The 24,047-nt window shown below is 48.0% G+C and overlaps 2 protein-coding genes across 2 annotated transcripts in view; one reads left to right on the plus strand and one right to left on the minus strand.

The window, feature by feature from the left end:
• The window catches only part of JAG1 (jagged canonical Notch ligand 1), a 39,671-nt gene extending 20,712 nt beyond the window's left edge, over positions 1 to 18,959 (plus strand). Inside the window, exons 6-26 of the mRNA XM_023550011.2 lie at positions 2,447 to 2,577; positions 3,016 to 3,135; positions 3,569 to 3,682; positions 5,295 to 5,408; positions 6,006 to 6,119; positions 6,534 to 6,580; positions 6,900 to 7,073; positions 7,693 to 7,843; positions 8,821 to 8,985; positions 9,459 to 9,572; positions 10,118 to 10,231; positions 10,338 to 10,451; positions 10,611 to 10,727; positions 11,214 to 11,241; positions 11,722 to 11,807; positions 14,001 to 14,114; positions 14,975 to 15,084; positions 15,171 to 15,404; positions 15,620 to 15,751; positions 15,928 to 16,078; positions 16,958 to 18,959. Of these exons, the coding sequence (XP_023405779.2) occupies positions 2,447 to 2,577; positions 3,016 to 3,135; positions 3,569 to 3,682; positions 5,295 to 5,408; positions 6,006 to 6,119; positions 6,534 to 6,580; positions 6,900 to 7,073; positions 7,693 to 7,843; positions 8,821 to 8,985; positions 9,459 to 9,572; positions 10,118 to 10,231; positions 10,338 to 10,451; positions 10,611 to 10,727; positions 11,214 to 11,241; positions 11,722 to 11,807; positions 14,001 to 14,114; positions 14,975 to 15,084; positions 15,171 to 15,404; positions 15,620 to 15,751; positions 15,928 to 16,078; positions 16,958 to 17,415 (2,902 nt within the window). The 3' untranslated portion in view covers positions 17,416 to 18,959. The remainder of the gene's footprint in view (positions 1 to 2,446; positions 2,578 to 3,015; positions 3,136 to 3,568; positions 3,683 to 5,294; positions 5,409 to 6,005; positions 6,120 to 6,533; positions 6,581 to 6,899; positions 7,074 to 7,692; positions 7,844 to 8,820; positions 8,986 to 9,458; positions 9,573 to 10,117; positions 10,232 to 10,337; positions 10,452 to 10,610; positions 10,728 to 11,213; positions 11,242 to 11,721; positions 11,808 to 14,000; positions 14,115 to 14,974; positions 15,085 to 15,170; positions 15,405 to 15,619; positions 15,752 to 15,927; positions 16,079 to 16,957) is intronic.
• A 475-nt stretch (positions 18,960 to 19,434) lies between these two features.
• The window catches only part of SLX4IP (SLX4 interacting protein), a 242,055-nt gene continuing 237,442 nt past the window's right edge, over positions 19,435 to 24,047 (minus strand). Inside the window, 1 exon segment of the mRNA XM_064276465.1 lies at positions 19,435 to 19,728. Coding sequence (XP_064132535.1) covers positions 19,435 to 19,728 — 294 coding nt within the window.

Here is a 24,047-nt window from a genome sequence, read left to right on the forward strand (position 1 = left end):
AGCAGCACAGCTGTTTGGGGTTGAGCAGGAATCCACCTACATTAACTCTTCCTAATTAAGGGTTTCGTGGAGAGAGTCAGATCTGAGGTGCTGTTAGTGACTGTACCTGCTCCATGCTCAGATGAGTGTCAGCAGAGGCTGACCACGATTTGTGCTACCGTCATCAGAATACACACTCTGCCTCGCAGCGGGAGGACCCTCCCAGCTAGAACGACAGGCTTTGTTTCCAGAATTGAGCCCTTTCTCTTTCGAAGTCTCACCTCCCACTCCGTGCCCAGACACGCACTGGTGCCCTTATTTACTTAAGGTGCCGCTTTCCCACGCGTCATTTGCATAGTCTTCCAGCCCGTTTGGTTTGGTTCTTCCTACCTTGAAAGAAAATCAAAACAGAACCTTCTAGCTAAGGAAGTTCAGGGTACGTCCTCCTCCAGAAATAGTTGAATGGCAAGTTCCCTGTAAGTTGTCTTTTGGATTATGTATTACAGAATTTTTTTTTTTTTTTAACCTGGGGAAATTTCACTGGTTTTGTTGTTCCCAGGCAGGCGCAGACTGCCTTTCCTGGGTGCACTTGATTGCGAGCCTGCCAATAATATCAAACTTAATTATGAATCATCCTATGAGGAAAGTCACTTCAGTTTCTCATGAGAACCTTAATCATATATTATTAAACAGGGATAACTTGGTGGATGCCTCTTTTAGGGTCAGTATTTTTATTTGTTTTCTTTTGAAGTCATCCAAGCCCTCTTGGGGTTCCATTTTTATGCTTGGGGATTGAACTCTCCATTAATTAAGAGGTGAGATTGGGTCCTCAAGCTGCAGCCTCTTGCCTTTATTAGGCAAATTGAAGAGGTGTAGGGATCCTTAATTTGGAAGGGAATAAGGCAAGACAGCAAGGAGATTGCTTTTTCCAAATGAGTTCCCTCGTACTATCTTTCAAGCTGCTGAGAATATGAATCTTTACAGAGTGGCCCCACCCACCTCCCACTAGCTTGGCTATCCTCTTTTATTTTGAAAATTTCTACCGGGTTTACTTTGCTCGTATGTTACTCCTTGGGTCACTTGCCATTTAGACTGACGTTAACATTTTACATAAACTAGAACACTGAATGTGATTAATCTTAAACCACATATTCTTGTGGGTTTTTTGTATCTGGGTGTGGATGGCTTGCTTTTAAAAGTTAGGAAGTGGTTAGTCAGTATTCTCAGGGGTTAAGCTGATTCTTGGCCCGGGGTGATTAGCTATTAGCTAGATCCTATAATTTTCCCATGACAAGGATTTGCTCGCCTGACTCCAGCTCTCTGGAAACTGAACGGCCTTCCTTCGGTGGGGGCTTGTTTGCCAGCGTTACAGCCAAGCAACTTAAGGGAGTGCTTGCTTCTGATCGTGGCTTTTTCCCAGGTCCTGTCCTGGAAGTACTCTGCTTGCCCTGTTCCTAGCTCACCCCAACCTGCATTCTTAGTAGTAGAGCCGGTAGCTCTCTGCTGTGGTCCCTATTCCCCTCACCCGCTTTGTTAAAACTTGCTTTTTAAGAAGGCCGTTAAAGTTTCAGAGGGCTTGAAACATGAGGGGAGAATGGTTTGAGACCCTGCCCTCTCTCCCACCCCAGGTGAAGGTTTATGTTTGTGTTTTTGTTTGGGGATCAAAGGCACCATTTGGCTCTGATAGAATCAAAACTCGACTCCCTTCCCCCGACACCAGATAAACTTAGGTGACCTTTTTTTTTTTTTTTTGCAAAGTGAGAAATAACTATAAAATAAATTAGCATAAACATCAGCGGTAATGGGTCATAAATTATCTGTTGAATTGGTTCCAAGGGCTGTTGCTTCCCTCCCCTTCCCTACAGAAATGGGTTTAGAGATTCCACCCTTGTCTTTGCACAAGGAGGGCGCCCCTTTCCCTGCTAGTTTGTTTGGTTTTATAGAGCTGCGGCATCAAGCCGACGCAGTTTCCTCCAGCACTTGGTGTCTTGTTGCATTTTTGTGTGCTGGGGTCACGACTTGCTGTTGAGACAAAGAGGCCAAGCCATGCTGCTGTATAAAAATGGCTGCAAATGCTGCCTCTGTGGAGACCTTCACGGGGCCATTGTCACTGGAGCGTCCCTTCCCTTTCCCTCTTTAGTCTGCGGACAAAGTCCCGAGATTGATTGATTCCATACCCCCACCCCAGTCTCATTGGTGTGAGCCCCAGAAGAGAGTGGCTTTGTGACCAGGCAGGCAGTGCCACGCTGGCCTCTCCCCAAACAGCCCCCCCTTTGTCAGAGGCTGCTGGGAGAAGACCAATTGTTAAAATGTCTGTTTATAAGGAGCCCCAGACAAACCTTGACAATTTACCCTGCCGTCATCAAAAGCAAAACAAAACAGAAAGCTCTGGACAGCGCAGGCTTCTGCGGTCATAGAGCACGTCTCCTTGGTGCTCCAGAGGCTAAGGGGTGCTGTCTGTGTCCAGGTGCCAGTACGGCTGGCAGGGCCTATACTGCGACAAGTGCATCCCGCACCCTGGCTGTGTTCATGGCACCTGCGTCGAGCCCTGGCAGTGCCTCTGCGAGACCAACTGGGGCGGCCAGCTCTGTGACAAAGGTATGCCCATCAGGGATGGAGGCACGGGCTGAGGGGGACCCAGGCCTCAGAGAGGGGTACCGAGATCTTGAGGGGGGTGGGAATGGTGGTCGTTTGGTTCTTTTATTCTTTGCTGTAGTGACTCTTGGAAACCCTGGTGGCATAGTGGTTAAGTGCTACAGCTGCTAACCAAAGGGTTGGCAGTTCGGATCCGCCAGGAGCTCCTTGGAAACTCTATGGGGCAGTTCTACTCTGTCCTGTAGGATCACTATGAATTGGAATCGACTTGATAGCACTGGGTTTGGTTTTTCTTGGTAGTGACTCTTTCCGAATCTATCTGAATGTGCCTTTAACACTATGGGGTTTTTTTAAATTTTATTTTAAAGAGGTGTGGGGCTTAGGAACGCCATGGGTTGGCAGTCTTAGAGTCTGCCCTTGACTTCGGGATCTTTCTGGCAGATCTTAATTACTGCGGGACTCATCAGCCGTGTCTCAACGGGGGAACTTGTAGCAACACGGGTCCTGACAAATATCAGTGTTCCTGCCCTGAGGGGTATTCAGGACCCAACTGTGAAATTGGTAAGTGATCTAGGCTCAATGGGATCCCTGTAACTTTTCTGTACACTCAACGGAAACAAGCAAAAACACTTAAGTATTTGTAAAAAGGTGAAAAGATCTTGCAGAGTTAAGACTAGCTGTTCCAGCAGCTTTAGGGGTCATTGAAACTTCTTTGTGAGGCCCTGAAGTTATCTGGGTGATGTTGCTTAGTGTAGGAGGCAGTGCGAGGTGCAGGTGACCCCAGCTTCGAGATGTCTTGGAATGTGGCTGGAGACAGCTGAGCAAGAAAGATGGCTTCCTTTCCTCCCTTGATGCTCACAGCGGGGCTGTATCACAAACTTGCTTTTATTTTTGAAACATACTTGAACTGGCCTCCAGGTGTGGGATTCGGGGAAGGGAGGTATGGGTAGCACCAAGCAGGCGTCTCTTGCTGACCAACATCCTGGTTTTGCAGCGGAGCACGCCTGCCTCTCTGATCCTTGCCACAACGGAGGAAGCTGCAAGGAGACCTCGCTGGGCTTTGAGTGTGGGTGTTCTCCTGGCTGGACTGGCCCCACGTGCTCCACGAGTAAGTCGAGTTTGTGGTCCACGTCCATTCCAAAGGATTGTTGTGCCAAGATGCAGGGCTGGAGAAAGAGATAGCTGGGCTCGCAGTCCCGTGTGAACGTCACAGTGATGCATCTTCTTGGCGGGAGCTGGGTGGAGAGTCTGGTGGCTTGAGCCTCAGCTTGTGCATCTGGAAGTCTCCCATACCGTCGTCCCACCCTCGCTAAGCTAGCGTATCATCGTAAGTTGTTGATTCTGACTCATGGTAGTCCCGTGTGTGTAGAGTAGAACTGCTCTAGAGGGTTATCAAGGCTTTTTGCAAGCAGGTCACTAGGCCTGCCTCCCAACGCGGCTCTGGGTGGGTTCAAACTGCCAAACTTTTAGCTGGCACTTGAGTGCTTAACTGTTTGTGCCGTTCTGGGAGACCTCACTAAGCTAGCATGTGTATCTGTTACTGGAAGAAAAGCTTTGAAGGGATAGCTCATTCCTTTGCATGTGCTTCTCAGAGCTCATCCAAATCACAGTTATTCTCCCTGCAGCAGGCAAAGGCCACCTGTCACCTGTGAGTCACCGCTGACTTTTGCCATGGAGACAGGTGACCCTGAAAGAAGAGCCTACAAATGTGTATGTGGCTGTGCTGTTACCACTCTGTGAAACCTGTCTATACACCAGAGCCTCCTGAGGGGCTTTAATATGTAGACTCCGTGGCCCCACAGTCCCCACCCTGAATGGGAGTCCGTATTGTTTACTAAGCCCCTGAAATTGTGAGGTGCACCCAGGCCCGAGAACCACGGTTACACAGCACCCCAAGAGCAGCACACGGTGGGGTTAAGGACCTGGGTTCTGGTCCAGACTACCTGAGCTGGCACCGTAGCCCTGATGAGATGGGATCATGACAATTCCCCTCTTTTCTCATTGTCCTGGAGACTAAGTGGGCAAGTTCATGAACAGAGCCCAGCACATCCTAAGTGCTCGGTGAATGTAGGAGTACGAACAGTTAACACACTTGGCTGTTAGCTGAAAAAAGGTTAGAGGTTCGGGTCTACCGAGAGGAACCTCTGAAGAAAGGCCTGGCAATCTACTTGCCAAAAAAAAAAAAAAATCCCTGAAAATCCTATGGAGCACAGTTCTGTCTTCGTACACATGAGGTTGCCATGAATCAGAATTAACTCAACTGTTTGTTTGTTTTTGTAAATAGTCTGGAAGTGGGGTAGGGTTTTCATGTGTAAAGAAGTGTTATTTTTCCTTACCTCTTCTTGGCTGCATCTGGGTCCTGATGAAGCTTTAAAAATAAAGACTAGGCAGATAGAGATGTCCTATGTTGCTAGGTAGTTGATGCTCAGTGTATCCAGCTGCCTCCCCCTCAACCCCCGACCCGCCTATGCACAGCCCACCCCGCTGCTTAGGTCAGGGATTAAATGAACTGGGGCAGTGGAGGATTTAAAGCTAAAAAAAAAAAAAAAAAAGCTTCCGGCCTGCCTTCACACCGCCACCCGCCTCGTCCTTCTGTAGCTTTACTTGTAGCAAGTACCTGGCTTATAAACGAGGTGGCCTCATGTGAGCGGTGGTATTAAATCTAATTGTCAAACGGATTGCAATTAAATGACCAGTGCCTTTGCCTTTCTGTTAAACAGACATTGATGACTGTTCTCCAAATAACTGTTCCCACGGGGGGACCTGCCAGGACTTGGTTAATGGATTTAAATGTGTGTGCCCTCCCCAGTGGACTGGCAAGACATGTCAGATAGGTAAGAAAATTCTGGCAACTGTAATTCCTGTACAAAGGGTGGCTTTGCTAACCAGAGCTGTCAGGAAGATGAGCGTGTGGCCAGCTGTGAGTGTGTACTCCATCATACTGAGCAGTCATTTATTATCGAGAGTCTAGCGGGCCTGGGAGAAAAACCTGAATGCAAATGGCCTTGCCCTTTTAGGCCCTGTGGGAAAGTCACAAGATTCCTTGAACCATGTCAATCGTCCTTCCGAGGAGTGTTCAGCTGGATTCCAAATCGCAGATGATCTCATGAGGAATGAGCTGTCTGCATTCTTTTTGCCACATTTAAATCCCAGCAACTAGGCTGCCTCTCACGGAGATGCCTGGTGGCTTTCAGCTCTTCTTTTGGGGACCTGTTGTGTTAACCAGCAGCCAGAGAGTTATCAATGAGTATCGTTTGTTGGGTAACAGCCAGGGAGACAGCTCCGATACTCAAAATAGAGTGAACCTTGTTCTCTTATTTCTTTGGCTTATTAAAATGTCTCATACTTCCAGACAGAAACTATGGGTGTGTGGGTTTGGAGGTGTGGGGGGTAGAACTCAGTTTCTCACTGCTCATTGCATGTTCTTTCAGATGCCAACGAATGCGAGGCCAAACCTTGTGTAAATGCCAAGTCCTGTAAGAATCTGATTGGGGGCTACTACTGTGATTGTCTTCCTGGCTGGATGGGCCAGAATTGTGACATCAGTGAGTGACTTTGTTTCTTTGGATTTTGCTTTTCACAAAAGCTGGGCTGGTGGCAGCCTGGGCCATAGCGAGTGCCAGCTCTGAGACTTGGTACTAGAAGGAAAGCTTCATAGCAGAATGTTTTTAGAGAGGGAGTGGTCAGCACAGAAATGAAAACAGGCTTTATCAGGCTTATTAGCTGGTAACGGCCATATTCTGATAAGATGGCTAAAACAATGCTGTGAAGTTTCACCGGGCTCAGTCTGGAAGAACTAGGGAGGGTTCCCACCCAGCGTAATAGCCTTATCTCAAGGGAAGCATGCAGGAAATCTGATTTCGAAGCTTTTATCTGTCCTGAGCGAAGGAGACTTTTTCAATTAAACCCAATTTCAATGTAAATGGCCTCCTTAATGGGATGCCTTGTTTGTTTTTTAGATATTAATGACTGCCGTGGCCAGTGTCAGAATGACGCCTCTTGTCGGGTAAGTAAACCTTCATCTCAATCAAGATTTTGGCAATTGAAGACAAATCTTAAGATAGATGTGGCTATGGGAAAGGTTTGTCCCTGCAAGGTTTGAAAACGCAGGTGAAAATTGAGCCTATCGACGTTTAACCAGGGCTCATGTTAACCCAGCGTCATCTTGAAGGCGTGCTAATAGCCGGTCCGCTAACACATTTCAAGAGGTTTGGCATTCACAGTGAATCAGCTGAACTGCGACAGTCGCGCTATACCGTTGGAGCCCTGTGTTTGTGGAGCACACAGGGAAAAAAGCATGTGTCTCTCCCCTCCTTCTCCTCCAGGATTTGGTTAATGGTTATCGCTGTATCTGTCCACCTGGCTATGCAGGCGATCACTGTGAGAGAGACATCGATGAATGCGCCAGCAACCCCTGTTTGAATGGGGGTCACTGTCAGAATGAAATCAACAGATTCCAGTGTCTGTGTCCCACTGGTTTCTCGGGAAACCTCTGTCAGGTGAGCGGTGGCGGACCCTCAAGTGGCCACATTTCTGCAGCGGAGCCAGCCCCTCCTCCCTGCCCCATGGCTGCCCCCCTTGACTCTGGTGTCTAGGGTTTGTGTGAAATCTGTTGACATCTCGTTGACTAGGGATCTCTGCTAGACACATGTGGGGGGAAAGATACTGATAAATGATTTTTTTTTTTTTGGAGCCCTGGTGATGCAGTCGTTAAGAGCTCCGCTGCTAGCCAAAAGGTCAGCAGTTTGAATCCACCAGTTGCTCCTTGGAAACCCCATGGGGCAGTTCTATTCTGCCCTATAAATAGGGTCCCTATGGGTCAGCACTGACTCGATGGCAACAGGTTTGGTTTTAGTGTGGTTTTTTTTTTTGTTTTTGGTAGCTGTCTGGCTTTGTGTTCCCATTTCGTCCCCCACCACCGAGCTCTCTGACTCTGCCTGTGTGTTTTAAATGCTTACCTGAACCCTGGCCATCCCTAGGCTGTCTGTATATTCTGCAGCAAGTTCTCCTAATAGAGACAGATGAAGGGGTCAGAGTCCCCTGTTGGCTGCTCCCGAGAAGTTACAATTACGCCTTTGTTTTACTTTGATTCCTCTTCCCCTTTGCTGATACTCGCAGTCAGACGTAGATTATTGTGAGCCCAATCCCTGCCAGAATGGTGCCCAGTGCTACAACCGTGCCAGCGACTATTTCTGCAAGTGTCCCGAGGACTACGAGGGCAAGAACTGCTCACACCTGAAAGACCATTGCCGCACAACCCCCTGTGAAGGTACTGCCTTCCCACCAGGGCCTGGCCGCCCTGAGTCTTGCCTGTCTTTTCCCCATTTGTTCCTGGCCCTGGGCACTATCAGAAGCAGTACGGGTGAGGAGCACCTCTAGGTAGAAAGCCCTTACCTGACTGTGTAGAGAAGCTAGAACATGTGGAAACAACCTGTGTGAGTCCGCCTGTGGAAGAACTGTGTTTCCAAGTAGCCCAGGGGAGAGACTCTGAAGTCCATTTATGATTGCTATTCTGGGGTGGGCTGATTTGCAACCCCGAGACAAATTCCTTACAACAGCGCTGCCCAGTAGAACTTCCTGCAACAGTGTAAACATTTTATATCTGTGCTGTCCTCCGGTATGACAGCCACGAGCCACAGGTGGCTGTGAACATTTAGAATGTGACTGCTGCAGCTGACATTTCATTTCATTTAAATAGCCACATATGGCTTGGGGCCACTGTGTGGGGCAGCTTGTCCTTTATGTAGCCCTACTTAAGGAAGTAAGGAAACCCTGGTGGCATAATGGTTAAGAGCTATGGCTGCTAACCAAAGGGTCAGCAGTTCGAATCTACCAGGTGGTCCTTGGAAACCCTATCGGGCAGCCCTACTCTGTCCTATAGGGTCACTGAGTCAGAATGGACTCGACTGTAATGGGTTTGTTTTTTTTTTTCTTTAAGGAAGTAAAGCTGGTTGTTTTCCCTTAGCAAGCTTCAGCCAATTGGGTAGATGTCAAAGGTGGGATGAAACATTGATCTGTTCTTGAAACTTGGCTACATTTGGAGAAAATACTCTTTAAAAAAAACTCTTCCCTCTACCTGGAGCCTTATCTTTGCTTGTCACAGCGGGACATGGCAAGTTGCCAGAATCTCTGGACTTCTCACCATCATTAGCCAAAGGGTGCCCATCCCAGGAAAGCTGGCTTGGCTTGGGAACGCTGTGTGTTTTGGGTCCGTGGCTGCGATCTAATCCCAAGTCTGTCTTCTAGTGATTGACAGCTGCACCGTGGCCATGGCCTCCAATGATACTCCCGAAGGGGTGCGGTACATTTCCTCGAACGTCTGTGGTCCCCATGGGAAGTGCAAGAGTCAGTCGGGAGGCAAGTTCACCTGTGACTGCAACAAAGGCTTCACTGGAACATACTGCCACGAAAGTAAGACCCCTCAGGTGCCCCCACCCTGCATTTCCCAGCTCTGTGGATCCTTGAGCTTTGTTTTAGGCAGTTAGAAACAGTAAGATAGGGAGAAATTAAAGGTTTATCATTACACCTGGGATTTAAGACAGATGGCGTGTCTGATTTGCCAGACCACTCTGAACCTTTAGGGATTATTTTAGAATGTTCTGGAATCTTAACTAGTTTGGGTGGTCCCTCTTTGTGTAGGTGTTTCTTCCTCACTCCCATCAAATGGCTTGGCGTGTGAGGGCATTAAATACAATGTACGAGGCACTCTGGAAGCCCCTGCCTGATAAGCCTGCCCAACTAATTCGAGAAGCAGTCCTTTGAGAGTTTAGAATGTTGCGGTACCAGGGGTGTTTTCTAGGGAGGCAGCTGTGAAAGCCACAGTGCTTGCCAGTGCATTACTTGTCCTTCATTTCCGTCTCACTTTTTTTCCCCCCCTTTCACAGATATTAATGACTGTGAGAGCAACCCCTGTAGAAATGGTGGCACATGCATTGACGGTGTCAACTCCTACAAGTGTATCTGTAGTGACGGCTGGGAGGGCGCCTATTGTGAAACCAGTGAGTCAGTGGTCTTCTGGGGACAGGTGGCTCTGGGGTGTGGGGGAGGGCTAGGGAGAAAGGGGCTAATTCCACTTCAGCTTGCAGGGGCCTCCCTCTTTTTAATGGAAACCCCTGGCAGTAAGACCCCACTGATTTCTGCCATGAGTAGCAGGGCCCATGTCCTGTTGACATCCGTTAGCGCTGACAACAGCTAGAGGGAGTGAGACTGTGTGATTAGCATAATAAATACCCCGCTTCCAAGGAAGTACCCATCTTTCTGTCAGTCTTGATTTTAATTTCTGTCAGACTTGATGATAATTTCTATGGGAGTTAAAGGGCCTGCCCCCATCTTGCCTAACTTGCAGCATTAAAAATAATCCAGTTGGAGGGTCCTTTACTGGAAAGGGGTCATCACGTTTAGGTCCTGGGACTGTTGATCCCATTCTTAGAACTCGAGGACGAAAAAGTGGGAGTTGAATGTGGCGGTAGAAAAGGCTTGGCTCCTCTGTGTTGAAAATAGTTCTAGAAACTTCTTCAGCTGAGTGTTCCATCTTTCCTTCTAGATATTAATGACTGCAGCCAGAACCCTTGCCACAATGGGGGCACATGCCGGGACCTGGTCAACGACTTTTACTGCGACTGTAAAAATGGGTGGAAAGGAAAGACATGCCACTCGCGTAAGTGGGGGCTTCCCTTGAATCCCATCTTTCAGGACCACTCCCTCCCTGTCTTCTGTGGGAGAAGGGCTGGCCAGGGGCTCACACTGAGACTGTCCTTCTCCAGGCGACAGCCAGTGTGATGAGGCTACCTGCAACAATGGCGGCACCTGCTATGACGAAGGGGATGCCTTTAAGTGCATGTGTCCCGGAGGCTGGGAAGGAACAACCTGTAACATAGGTAACTTTATGCACCACGTGGGATGTGCAGCTGGCTTGGCCACTAGCATGGGTACCCCCGACTCCCAGAGCTTATGATCCTTTCCCTGGGTCTGGTTCTCACCCCTCCAGGCTGTCTGGATCCTCAGAGAAGGTGGTCTTTTCTGCTCTTGTCTTACAGCCCGAAACAGTAGCTGCCTGCCTAACCCCTGCCATAATGGGGGCACCTGTGTGGTCAACGGGGAGTCCTTCACATGTGTCTGCAAAGAAGGCTGGGAAGGGCCCATCTGCACTCAGAGTGAGTATCGTGCCCCTGGCTCTCCCAGGGCTGCTGAGCCTCTCCTGACCCGTCAGGGACTCTGAATTGAAACCAGAAGCCAAGCTGTCTAATGTCTGGCTCTGCCTCACCTGGGTCTGCTCTAATGACTTGATGGGCTGCAGACCTGGTCTGGGCATGAGAAAGGCACACGGAGATAAGTGGAGACAGATGGAGCCTTGGTTCCCAGCGCTGGTTCGAACCAGCAGCCTGTCCCCTTCCATTCGCATACCCCCTCCTCGCCCCCTACCATGGCCTCTTCCTGTGTAAGTGTGTCCCATGGCCAGGGAAACAAAGCATGGGGCAAGCCTGGTTCCAATTTATTGGCATATTCTGTGGATTCCCTGGTGCTATCTGCGGCTTTATCATCTGAGTGTTATGGAAATAAGTGGTGTTTTTACTTAGGGCTAAGACCCTTTTCCCTGTTGAAGGCCCCACTAATAGGTGTTTTTTTTTTTTTTTTTGCAGACACCAATGACTGCAGTCCTCATCCCTGGTAAGCATGCCAACCTTTTAAACCAGCACTTGTCAGATGGATGTGTGCGTGAACCAGCAGGCATCTTGTATAAAATGCAGGTTCTGATTCAGCAGCTTTGGGTGGGGCTTCTTGAGACCCCGCATTTCTAACAAGCCCCCAGGTGATGCCGATACTGCTGGTTGGGACCATACTTCAGTTGGCTAGGTCATGTCTTTGTTTAGAGCAGGGACTTGCAACCTCGCTGCACATTCAAATCACCTGGAGGAGCTTTTGAAAGTCCCACTACCTGGGCTGCAACCCAGATTGATGAAATCAGCATCTCTTGGGTGGGCCCCAGGCATCAGTATTTTCAAAGCTCTCCCGGCAAAGGCAGGCGCGCAGCAAGAGTGAGGGCCACCACCAACCGTAAATGGCATTGCAGATACCTGTGAGATGATTGGTAGCTGGACTTGGGGTGTGGGAGGCTGGTAACTGACAGCATCTCTGCTTTCCTCTCAGTTACAACAGCGGGACCTGTGTGGACGGGGACAACTGGTACCGGTGTGAATGCGCCCCGGGCTTTGCTGGGCCCGACTGCAGAATAAGTAAGGAAGGGCCCGGCTGGGTTCCCTAGTGGCTCTATTTCCCCACCCTTCAGCCTGAGACTCTTCATCTTTAAAAGCAATTAAGGCCAAAGTTCCCTTTTAAGTATCACCGAGAGAGCAGCTAATCTCCTGCCTCCAGCTGGGATTAAGATGCCCCTTGCAGCCTCCTCCCAGGTACCTGCCCGTGGTTCCCTGGGTGGCGCAGCCCTCCTGGTTCCCGAGGGGAGAGTGCCAGCCCCAGAATTGATGAGTCATCCACACTGAGCCCTCGAGGGGAGTGCGTGCTTCCCCATGACTAACATGAAATCATGGGCAAGTGAACGTTTGCCACAGGGACACACTGGTATGGAACATGGCAAGTGAACCTTTGCCATAGGGACACAGTAGTGTGGAAGATGGCAAGTGAACATTTGCCACAGGGACACTGGTGTAGAACATGGCAAATGAACCTTTGCCACAGGAATGCTGGTATAGAACATGGCAGGTGAACATTTGCCACAGGGACACACTGGTATGGAACATGGCGAGTGAACCTTTGCCACAGGGACACTGGTGTATGGAACATGGCAAATGAACATTTGCCATAGGGGCACTGGTATAGAACATGGGCAAGCAAACGTTTGCCACAGGGACACTGGTATGGAACAGAGCCAACTCACATGGAAGGGACCAGGCTGGAGTTTCCAAGGCTGAGCTGCGACAGGCTTTATCAGGTCCTGGAAAAATGATTAAAACAGAAAGGAGGTGGTGGGAGACAATATAGTTTTTCAAAGGTACATTTTTTCCTACTTTTCTACATGCTCTTCCCTTTAACAAAAAGTGGTAGTTGTATTATTGTTTTTTGTTCTTGTCCCCGGATTATTTGGACTTTGACTAGTGTCTGAGATCACTAAGTCTCTGATTTATTGGACTTCAGCAGTAGATGGGGGTGGGTTATATCTGATTCATGTTTCTGAATCAGACTGGCAAACTACAGCCTGGGGGCCAAATCCAGCATGCCATCTGTTTTTGTAAATAAAGTTTTATTGGCACACTTGTTTGTTCATGTACTGTCTATGGCTGCTTTCACCATGCGATGACAAATGAGTCATTGTGACAGCCACCCCAAGGCCTGCAAAACCCAAGGTATCTATTATCTGGCCCTTTATAGAAAGCCTGCCGACCGTTGCTCTAAATTGTCCTGTCAGAAAAACTTGTCTTTTTTTATTGTACCTTAGATGAAGGTTTACAGAACAAACTAGTTTCTCAAACAGTTAGTACACACACTGTTTTATGACATTGGTTAACAACCCCATGACATGTCAGCACTCTCCTTTCTCAACCTTGGGTTCCCTATTACCAGCTTTCCTGTTCCCTCTTGCCTTCTAGTCCTTGCCCCAGGGCTGGTGTGCCCCTTTAGTCTCATTTTGTTTTATGGGCCTAATCTTTGGCTGAAGGGTAAACCTCAGGGGTGACTCCATTATTGAGCTGAGAGGGTGTCTGGGGGTCATATTCCCAGGGTTTCTCCAGTCTCCATCAGTCCAGCAAGTCTGGTCTTTTTTTTTTTTTGAGTTAGAATCCTGTTCTACATTTTTCTCCAGCTCTGTCCAGGACCTTCTATTGTGGTCTCTGTCAGAGCAGTCAGTGGTGGTAGCTGGGCGCCGTCTAGTTGTACTGAACTCAGTCTGGTGGACGCCGTGGTAGATGTGGTCCATTAGTCCTTTGGACTAATCTTTCCCTTGTATCTTTAGTTTTCTTCATTCTTCCTTGCTCTCGAAGGGGTGAGACCAGTGGAGTGTCCTAGATGGCCACTCACAGGGCTTTTAAGACCCCAGACGCTACTCACCAAAGTAGAATGTAGAACATTTTCTTTATAAATTGTGTTATGCCAGTTGAGCTAGATATTCCCTGAGACTATGGTCTCCACAGGCCTCAGCCCAGCAATTACAAATTGTTGCCTCTGGAAGCCAGGATAGCAGTGATCATGGGTGGTGGAGGGGGGGAAAGGGGGTGCCAGTGACTGGAAGTGGGCATGGTGGAGGCTTTTGAGGGGTTGATAATCTTTTGATTTGTGTGCTGGTTATATAAATGAACATTTATGGAGCTCATCTTAGGACTTGTATGCTTTTTTATCTGTATGTGTCAATAAAAGCTTAAACAAAAAAAAACACTGGCCTCCCATTGGAGCCTGAACTTAAACTGCATTTCTCCTAGACATCAATGAATGCCAGTCCTCCCCTTGTGCCTTCGGGGCTACCTGTGTGGATGAGATCAATGGCTACCGATGTGTTTGTCCCCCGGGGCACAGCGGTGCCAAGTGCCAGGAAGGTACGTGCACCAGGGCCCAGTTGCCCCTGTGTCACCTGGGTGAGCAGATGTTGCAGTTACTGTTGTCACTGTTCACGAGCATGTGCTGTATTTGGTACAGGTCATGTGGGCAGCAGGGAGCAGGGAAGACGAGCGTCTCCTAAAGACAGAAAAACAAGACAGGGTGGCTGTTAACAGGGCTATTTGTAGTCAGCTATTGCCGCCATAATGCTGTGTAACAAACCATCCCTAAACTCGGTGACTTACAACAGCACTTATTTTTAATGGGTGGATAGAGTGATCATAGAGTCTCTGGGTGGTACAGACAGTTAATGCACCTGGCTCCTGACCAAAAGGTTACAGGTTCGAGGTTACAGGTGCCTTGGAAGAAAGGCCTGGTGATCTATTCCTGAAACATCAGCTATTGAAAACCCCATGGAGCACAGTTCTATTCTGACACACCTGGGGTTGCCATGAGTTGGAATGACTAGATGGCAACTGGCTTTTTTTATAGTTGTACTGTGGGTTGGGTTCAGATTATTCAGTGTGCCTCCATCTCTTTCCTGGACTGGCAGCTATATCTGGGGCCTGTTTTTCTCATGGAAAATAGAAAGTGTGCAGGAGCCAAGTTAAACTATGAAAAGCCCAATTGAAGTCTGTGCTCGTAGGTTGTCTGCTAACGTTGCAGTGGCCACAGCATGTCACGTGGTGAAACACAGCGGAGGAGGGAAGTGCACTGCCCACCGTGGGAGGAACTGTGTTGTCACATGGCAGAGGGCACCAGGGCCATCATTTCACAACAGGGAGGGAGCGAAGAGCTGAGAACAGCGATCGAGTCTGCAGAAAAAGAAAACTTGCATTCATGAGTCTCTACCATTTAGTTTCAGGGAGACCTTGCATCACCGTGGGGAGCGTGATACCAGATGGGGCCAAGTGGGACGACGACTGTAACACCTGCCAGTGCCTGAACGGAAGGATTGCCTGCTCCAAGGTGAGGCATGAGGGCTGCCATGGCTCCTGTGTGTTCAGGATTGCTGACATTACTTTTCCTAACGGCTCCTGTCTGTCTCCCCACAGGTCTGGTGTGGCCCTCGGCCGTGCCTGCTGCACAAAGGACACGGTGAGTGCCCTAGTGGACAGAGCTGTGTCCCCATCCTGGACGACCAGTGTTTTGTACGTCCCTGCACTGGCATCGGGGAGTGCCGGTCCTCCAGCCTCCAGCCGGTGAAGACCAAGTGCACCTCTGACTCCTATTACCAGGATAACTGTGCTAACATCACCTTCACCTTTAACAAAGAGATGATGTCACCGGTAGGGAACAATTTCTTTTCTAATTGGTAGAATGGTGGGTGTCTGCATGTCTTGAAGCAGCAGGGTCACAAGCTCTAGGATCTAGTTTTTCTTAGCTTCAGTTCCAGTCTTCTGTGAAAGCAGGGCTTGAATTTAGCCTAACTTCAAAGAAAACATCCATTTTTTGTTTCCTTCCACTACCTTTTACCTATGTGGACTTTTAAAATTTGTTTTAGGGCCTTACCACTGAACACATTTGCAGCGAGTTGAGGAATTTGAATATCTTGAAGAATGTTTCTGCCGAATATTCGATCTACATAGCTTGTGAGCCTTCGGCCACAGCCAACAATGAAATTCACGTGGCCATTGTAAGTATAAGACCCGTTCACCCTGACCTGTGACTGCAAGTCAGCTCGCCAGCTGAACTCGGCAGAGCAAATGCGTTGAAAAAACTTTATGCCCGCATATTGTCCAGGAATTTTGAATAAAGGCTGCTGTTGAGTATCTACCAATCTTCAAGCCTATTTCTCCTTTTTCCTTCCAGTCGGCTGAGGACATTCGGGATGATGGAAACCCTATCAAGGAGATCACCGACAGAATGATAGATCTTGTTAGCAAACGTGATGGCAACAGCTCGCTGATAGCAGCTGTAGCAGAAGTGAGAGTGCAGAGACGTCCTATGAAGAGCAAGACAGGTGGGTGCTGGAGCGAGGACGAGTGAGTGACCGCTTTCTGTAATGATTGTCGAACCCATCTTAGCACACTGTCTAACAAAACCATCAGGCGGGGAATTACCTGATGCTTCCTCCGTCAAAGGAGCCCCTCGTTTAACTGGTGAGAAAACTGAAGCCAGCCAGTTTGACCAAGATGATATGGCTGACGGGGACAGAGATCCACTTTATACTTTTTCCCTCCAACAAGCTTTGTAGTCTGGCAATCACGCTGCCCTGCAGAAAATGTATTGCTTCTCAGTCCATCTTAAAGCAGTAGGGTAAGAGTGTCACTGTGCCTTGGGCTTGAGGTTATAAGGCCCGATTTGGCAAATGGTGTCATGGGACAGCCCAGTGTGAGCACCCCCGGGAGCAGCTTGGTTTGATAGCTGTCTCGATAGCCCCTCAGGGCTCCTAGACCCCCTTCTGCCTGTCTTGCACATCACTGTTCTGAGAGCCAGGTGAGACATTGGGTAGGCATCCAGGGGTTACCTGACCCGACCACACTTGCATCAGGTTTCTGATAATTCTGAAAATCTGATCCTGTAATGAGCTCCCTAAGTAGCTAGACTCCTTTTGTTTTACCGACACCGCTCTCCCCGCACGGAGTCAGAGAGCCTGTAGAAGCCGCTGTTCTCCCTGGCCTCTCTGGGGAGCAAAGAGTCAAGGTCTCCAAGGGCCCTGAGTCCAGCCCTTGCTTATCAAGCTGTGAACTGACAACCTGTGGTTGTGAAAAGGGACTTGTCCCCATGGCACCCCTTTTAGAGACTAAGGACAGGCGCACCACTGTTGGTATCCTTTTGTTCCCGTGATGACATTTTTTTTTTTTTTGGAGAGTTAATTGGTTTTGTGCCTGCCTTACAGATTTCCTGGTCCCCTTGCTGAGCTCTGTCTTAACCGTGGCTTGGATCTGTTGCTTGGTGACAGCATTCTACTGGTGTGTGCGGAAGAGGCGGAAGCCAAGCAGCCACACTCACTCAGCCTCCGAGGACAACACCACCAACAACGTGCGGGAGCAGCTGAACCAGATCAAGAACCCCATCGAGAAGCACGGAGCCAACACCGTGCCCGTCAAGGATTACGAGAACAAAAACTCCAAGATGTCTAAAATACGGACACATAACTCCGAAGTCGAGGAGGATGACATGGATAAACACCAGCAGAAAGCACGGTTTGCCAAGCAGCCGGCGTACACCCTGGTAGACAGAGAGGAGAAGCCCCCCAACGGCACGCCGGCAAAGCACCCAAACTGGACAAACAAACAGGACAACAGAGACCTGGAAAGTGCCCAAAGCTTGAACCGGATGGAGTATATCGTATAGCAGACAGCGGGTGCTGCCGCCTCGCGGACGCCACCCTTAGGTAGTGTTGACAGGCACTCTGGGCTTGTAGTTCTTTAAACTATATCGTGTCATGTTTGAGTCTGAGGCTGTTCCGGACTTAGAATCCCCATGTTAATTTAAGTTCTGACAAGCTGGCTTACACTGGCAAGGGTAGTTTCTGTGGTCGGCTGGAAACCCAAGCGCTGCATTCCACATCTATGCAAAACCAGTCGAAAGTGCCCTTGTGTGGGTGCCCCTGCAGCCGACACACCGTGGGCCGGGCCCACCAGGAGACTGTCTCGCCCTTAGTCCTTGAGCTTCCGCTTCTGCCAGACGTCCTGATGGTGATGCAGACTTAGGAGAATAGTTTTTATTTATATTTATTGACTCTTGAGTTGTTTTTGTATATTGGTTCTATGATGACGTACAAGTAGTTCTGTATTTGAAAGTGCCTTTGCAGCTCAGAACCACAGCAACTATCACAAATGAGTTTATTATTTATTTTTTTTATTGTATTTTTTTTTTTTTTGGTGGGGTTGGGGGACCTTTGATGTCAGCAGTTGCTGGTAAAATGAAGAATTTAAAAGAAGAAAAATGTGTCAAAAGTAGAATTTTTGTATAGTTATGTAAATAATTTTTTTTTTATTAATCACTGTGTATATTTGATTTATTAACTTAATAATCAAGAGCCTTAAAACATCATTCCTTTTTATTTATATGTATGTGTTTAGAGTTGAAGGTTTTTGATAGCATTGTAAGCTTATGGCTTTTTTTTTTTTTTTTTTTGGAACTTATTTTCTTCTTACATGTTGCCTGTAAGCCAAAATTAAGGTGTTTGGAAATAGTTTATTTTGAAACGATAGGATGGGCTTCCGTGCCTGAAGACCAATGGAATTTTTTTTTTTTTGTACGACGTCAGATGTTTAAAACACCTATAGCATCACTTTAAAACACGTTTTAAGGACTGACTGAGGCAGTTTGAGAATTAGTCTAGAACAAGTTCTTATTTTTCTGCTTTAGATTTGAAAAGAGAAAGGCAGGTGGTCTGCAGAGCAGTTTAAGGGATAAAGTTGACTTAACGTAGCCAAAATGTGAGTGGTTGAAATATCATTAAAAATATCAAATTGTGTGACGCTGGAAGCACACCAATCTTATTTTGTAAATTCTGATCTCTTTTGCACCATTCGTATGTAATACTGAACCACTTGTAGATTTGATTTATTTTTGTTATCTACTGCATTTAGGGAGTACTCTAATAAGCTAGTTGAATACTTGAACCGTAAGATGTCCAGTAAGATCACTGTTTAGATTTGTCATAGATTACACTGCCCGCCTTAAGTGAGGAAATCAAAGTGCTGTTAATGATGGTTAAGATCAACAAGGCTTATAAAACAGAGTAATCTCCTTGGTTCACCACTGAGACCGTGAAGATACTTTGTATTGTCCTATTAGTGTTATATGAACATAAAAATGCATCTTTGATGTGTTGTTCCTGGCAATAAATTTTGAAAAGTAATATTTATTAAATTTTTTGTATGAAAACATGGAACAGTGTGGACTCCTGAGCTTCAGTAGCTGTACTTGGTCTTGCCTTGCACCTTTGCCACCCCGCTGGGTCTTTTCCCACGATTGGGGTATATAATAGGTGAGTGCTTGACAAGGGACTGAGGAATCATTGAAAAGCTTTGAAACCACCAGATTCATCTGAAGTTCTCAAACTGGGGGGCTGGAGCGGACAGGGCCCCAATCCCAAGGGGCCATGCTGCCCTTGTTTGGGTATTCTGTAACACTCAGAAAGGGGTAATTCAACAGCAAGTGTGTGAATACGGCTTAAACAAACACCACTGGATTAGTGGCCTGCAGCGTGGAGGTGAATCGTTTGTGAGCACTCACGAGAAATGCCCACCACGCTAAAAGGGCTGGAAATAGCTGGGAATTGGCGTTGGGGAATGAAGAGGAAATTTAATCCTTTTTTTTTTTTCCCCCGCTACTTAGATTAATTTTAACATACCGTCCTCGTTACAGGCCATACCCTCGCGCGTTATGGTCTATCTGTGCATCACCTGGTTCCCAGAGAGGAGTGTTCAGCAGCTCCACACGGCCATGGGTGCTGGGTGTCTGGCCTTCTGTGAGGTTCCACACTTCAGCACTGGGGAGGGGCAGGGGAGCAGTGCTTCTCTCACTTGGGGCCGTTGGAGGGAAGCCGGGCCCAGCCCCCACCTCGCGTGGTGGGACGGGGGAGCTTTGCCTGCAGCCAGCCATCTGCAGTGAGGGATGAGCTGTGGTGACGGGCGACTGGATGGCTTCCAGCAGCTACAGTGGAGTCACCAAGAGCTCCTGCTGCTGGTCAGAAAGCCAGAGCCTGCACCTCCTCTGAGCTGCTTCCCAGCGCTTCGAAGTCCAGGCCTGTCCACCCACCTCTGGTTTTCACAGTAAATGTGCCATCAACAAACTTCGAATGGATGAAAAGCCAACAGGGGTGGCTTTCTTCTTCTCTTCTTGGAAAACTATTTTCTCTTTTCATACCAGGCTAGGAATTGTGTTCTCTGATAGGCATTTTATTTAAGAAAGGATGACAGGCTTTGAATATCCTCAGCTCCTTGGGCATGAGCCAAGGCCAGCAAGGGACTTTAGTGACAGCCTTAAGAGTGGCTGGCAATGGTCTGGCTTGTTGCAGAGGCTGCCTGGAGGACCTGGGCAGAGGTAAGCCTGGGTTCCCATGGCATCTCTCTGCCCTGGTGTAGCAACACTTTCTGTCACTAATCTTCTGCTGGTAGACAGCTGGTTTCTGTAAGGTGGGGTCAGAGGGAGGGAGATGGGCCCTACTGGGACAGACCCAACCAGTCAGGAGAAAGTCCGGTTTAGCAGTGCTGAAGTCAAACACCATCCTGAAGCAATACCTTGCTCCGGTGGTTTGTAAACTTGGATTCCGCAGGACCCCAGAATTCTTTGGGTGGCTGCCAAATGCTTTTGTGCCGAAAAAAAATTTTGTATAATGAGCCTCTGCAGTTCTTTATTTCAGGAGGGAAGTAATCTTGAGATTCACATCTGTTGACTTAACAAGCCTTCTGCCCCAGACACTCTTGGCAACAGGAAGGTATAGATTAGGCTCATCTGGGCCCAGCTCAAAGTCAGGACATTAACTGCAAGGGGTTGTTCTCCCTTTCTCCAGAGAGACTGAAGCAAGCAATGGGACTCTGGTGATCCTGGTTAGAGAGGTAAAGAAGGACTGAGTGTCTTCACTATTCCCCATGAATGTTCTGGGCCTGCTTTAAGGGGCTGCTAGACAAGAAAGAACTTTCAGTCCAGAATGTCCGCCGACTAGAACTCTGACATTAGAGTATCCCAGGTAACTTGAGGAAAGAATTAACTTCAAGCTGCCTATCATAGGATGGGTAGTTGCCCGTGAGTTCTGCATCTGCCTTGAGATTCTAGATTTCTTTAAAGCAGAATTAAAATGGAAAAGGAGTGTATTTGAATTGACTAAAAGCCAAATGTGTACGAGGTGGAGGGGGGTGTCAGCTGAGACTGGGTGTTGATCAGAAGCGTAACGCTCAAGGGGGTTTCTCTTAAATGCAGACTCCCAGGCCCAACCCAAGACCTGCTAGCCCAGGCTGGCCAGATGTTGGGCCTGGGGATCTGCATTTCAACAAGCTGCCTCTCCACCTCCCTGGCTTATGTGCAGTAAAACTTCAGAACAACTACCAAAATACCAAAGGGTAAGCTCTAAATTAATTACAATGTTTTTGTCCCTTATTAAATGGAATTAAGTAGCCTGGAAGCAGTTGGTTGCTGAATTGCCACCTGACATCATTTTTAAGTAAAATAATTACACTGCCTTGTGATCAAGTTGTGGTCTAAATGCCTCACGTTTATCAGCTGACCTGAGGGGTCAGATGAGTCAAAATTAACATATTTCGTAGTGTTTCTTAGCAAAGAACCAAAGGGTGGGTGTCCCATCTTCCCAAACATCTGTCTGTCCAAAAGTGGGCAAGTGTGCAGCTGAAAACCAGTGGCATTTAAAGAAAAAAAGGCCTTCAGGCCCATCTTCAAATAGGGATTTGAAACTTGGGCCAAGCAATGATCCATCATTTCCGTCTCGACTGCGGGTCTTTTTCTTGCATCTACTGGGAATGAGAAATGGGAGTTCAGAGGTTCCTGGTCTGGGAAGACACACAAGCAGATGGGTTATGGGAAGCCTCCTCCTGCTAATGTGTATTTATACTTTGTAAGCTCTGATTCATCCAAGCATTGGAACAGGAATCTGCTTCCTGAGGTTCTGTTTTTAAATAGATAGTTTGCAAAAACAACAATTATTTCTCTTAACATTTTTTTTTTCCACCCCACAAGCAGCTAAACATCCCGGCTCAGGCTATGTCAGCCTCCAACAATGCCAGCAAACAGCATGGGGAGCTGAGGGAGAAGGGTGCCCTGGGGCAGTTCTTTACCATCCTGGTCCCAGAAGTCTTAAAAGCAGAGTTTAGAAACCATTAGGGCACTCTTGTTGCATCACCTCAAATCCATGTGATATTTCTCGGTCCATTAAAAATCACAAATTTCCCTCTGTTGCCTTCTAATGGTTATTAAAATCAAGGTAAGGGCAAGTGACCCTGGTGCTGGTCGACTGCGGCAGTCTCCTGCCTGGAAGCCGAGGGCTTGGAACACCTGCACAGCACTCTCTGAGACCGTGTCCAAAGGGCGGGGCTCCCTGGCTTTGGACATGATGCATTATACCTGTGTTACTTGCTCTTGCATGCTGGCACAACCTTCCTGGCTTAGAGTGTGTCTCTTTCAAGTCCAAGGCAGCTTTTACAAGTCTCAAATTATGTATCATTATCCACGAGTCCAGTATTAACCTGTGATATGCAAGTCGGGAAAATTAACTTGGAGAGTCAAGGCTCTTAAATCCACTAAGAACCTTGAAAAGAACTGCCTGCTGGCCCTTCTGCAAGCATCCACACCAGGGCACCCAAGTGCCGAATTATCCAGAGAGCAAACGCAGATGCCAGCAACATGAAAGTGCCAGCTTTGTTTGGAAGAGATGCTTTCCTGGCAGGGCTAGGGGCTTCTGCGCCATCCCCAAGGAAAACACAAGTTTGCAGCTGGCCTCGTAATGACTGCTCAGGCGACCAAACGGTGTGGCCCCCTCTATCGTACACCTGAGGAGAGAAAAGCCGCCCTTGTTCATCCTTGTGAGAAATCTGCAGTTGAAAAGCCCTTCATCTTAGACTTACAGGATGATAAAATAATCAGGGACTTTGCAGATCAAAGGGTTCAACCTCCATTCCTATCCCAGGAGGGGAAACTGAGGCTTAGAGAGAGAGGTTTGGGACTTGCCGGAGGTTAAGGTAGCAACAGCCAGGACTAGATCTTGGGGCTTCCGCTTCCTGGGCTGTTGTGTGTTTTCTGGTGCTTCAAGGAATTTGCCAGGTTTATGCTGGGATCCTGGGCTTGGCATGGTTTTCCAAGGTGAAATCCTGGGAGATTAGCATATCAGCATGGAACATGAAGGGGACCCAAAGGCTCAAGGGAGGCCACACTGATCTGAGCTTTGCTTTCTCCAGGTTTTGCCTAGAACGTGGCATTTTCATAAATCCAAGAGCGATAGGTGTTTTCCAAACCAAAGGCAGACTAAGCCCTGGCGCTTTATTGGTTGTTCCTTTGTTCTTGGGCAATTTCAGATTTCCTTTTTAGTTTTGACTTCATAGAGTTATAAAATGAATCACAGGAAAAGGGGTTCAGAAAGGAAATCGACAGGCCCGCTACATCCTTCTCTGCCCTGTGTACACACGCACGCACGCACACGCACGTACACGCCTGCACATGCATGCACTTTAGAGGTATTTTCAGGACGACGGGGCTGCTCTTCATGGCAGAGACAGTTAGGATGCTCCTGGCCAGCAGCTGGGAGATACCAACTATAATTAAGCCTCATCCTACCTTCCATAGCCACTCCTGCTTTCCCTGGCAAGTAAACTCCAGGTTATTGCTGAAAAAAATCACCCGAGCATTTAAAGATACTAAACTCTCAATTGCTTGAATGCAATGAAGTTCACCGCTTGCTGTGTGGCTGGACCAGCAGACATATCTGGAGTTCCTGGAATTGCCTGTGGGCAACTTGGCTTCTCCACCCAGCACCCCAAACAGGCAATTGCCCGCGCCCTCCCCACCAACACTGATGGATTAGAAACATATCCCACAAGTCATCTTCAACCTGTTTATCGTGTCAGGGTAGGCCCAAATTAAATATTATGCAAAAGTTTCCTATGGGCTGAGGCACCCACGCTGAATGACTTGGAAAAACCCCATCCTGGAGACTGAAACGCAAAGCCTCCAAGTTTAGGACTTCAACAATCAGATACCCTCAGGGGGCTCTCCTTGGCTTTACAATGACGTTTTTAGACCGTATTTTTGAAAGAATTCAAGGCAGGAAGGAGTAGTGCAAATGTGAAACGGCATACAGGTTTGCACAAAACGAAGGAAAAAGTGTCTCTGAGGTGAAGGAAAAGGGTGTGGGAAGGGGAGAGGGAGGGAGGAGGGTAAGCCCCAGCCACAACCTCCGGCTTTCTCTGCATCCCTGGCCCTGTTATTGCTATGCTTCCTGTGTGTTCTCAGTTGGAACTTTTTGGCCA

Source organism: Loxodonta africana, chromosome 24 (assembly GCF_030014295.1).
Source record: "Loxodonta africana isolate mLoxAfr1 chromosome 24, mLoxAfr1.hap2, whole genome shotgun sequence".
Classification (NCBI taxonomy): Eukaryota; Metazoa; Chordata; class Mammalia; order Proboscidea; family Elephantidae; genus Loxodonta; species Loxodonta africana.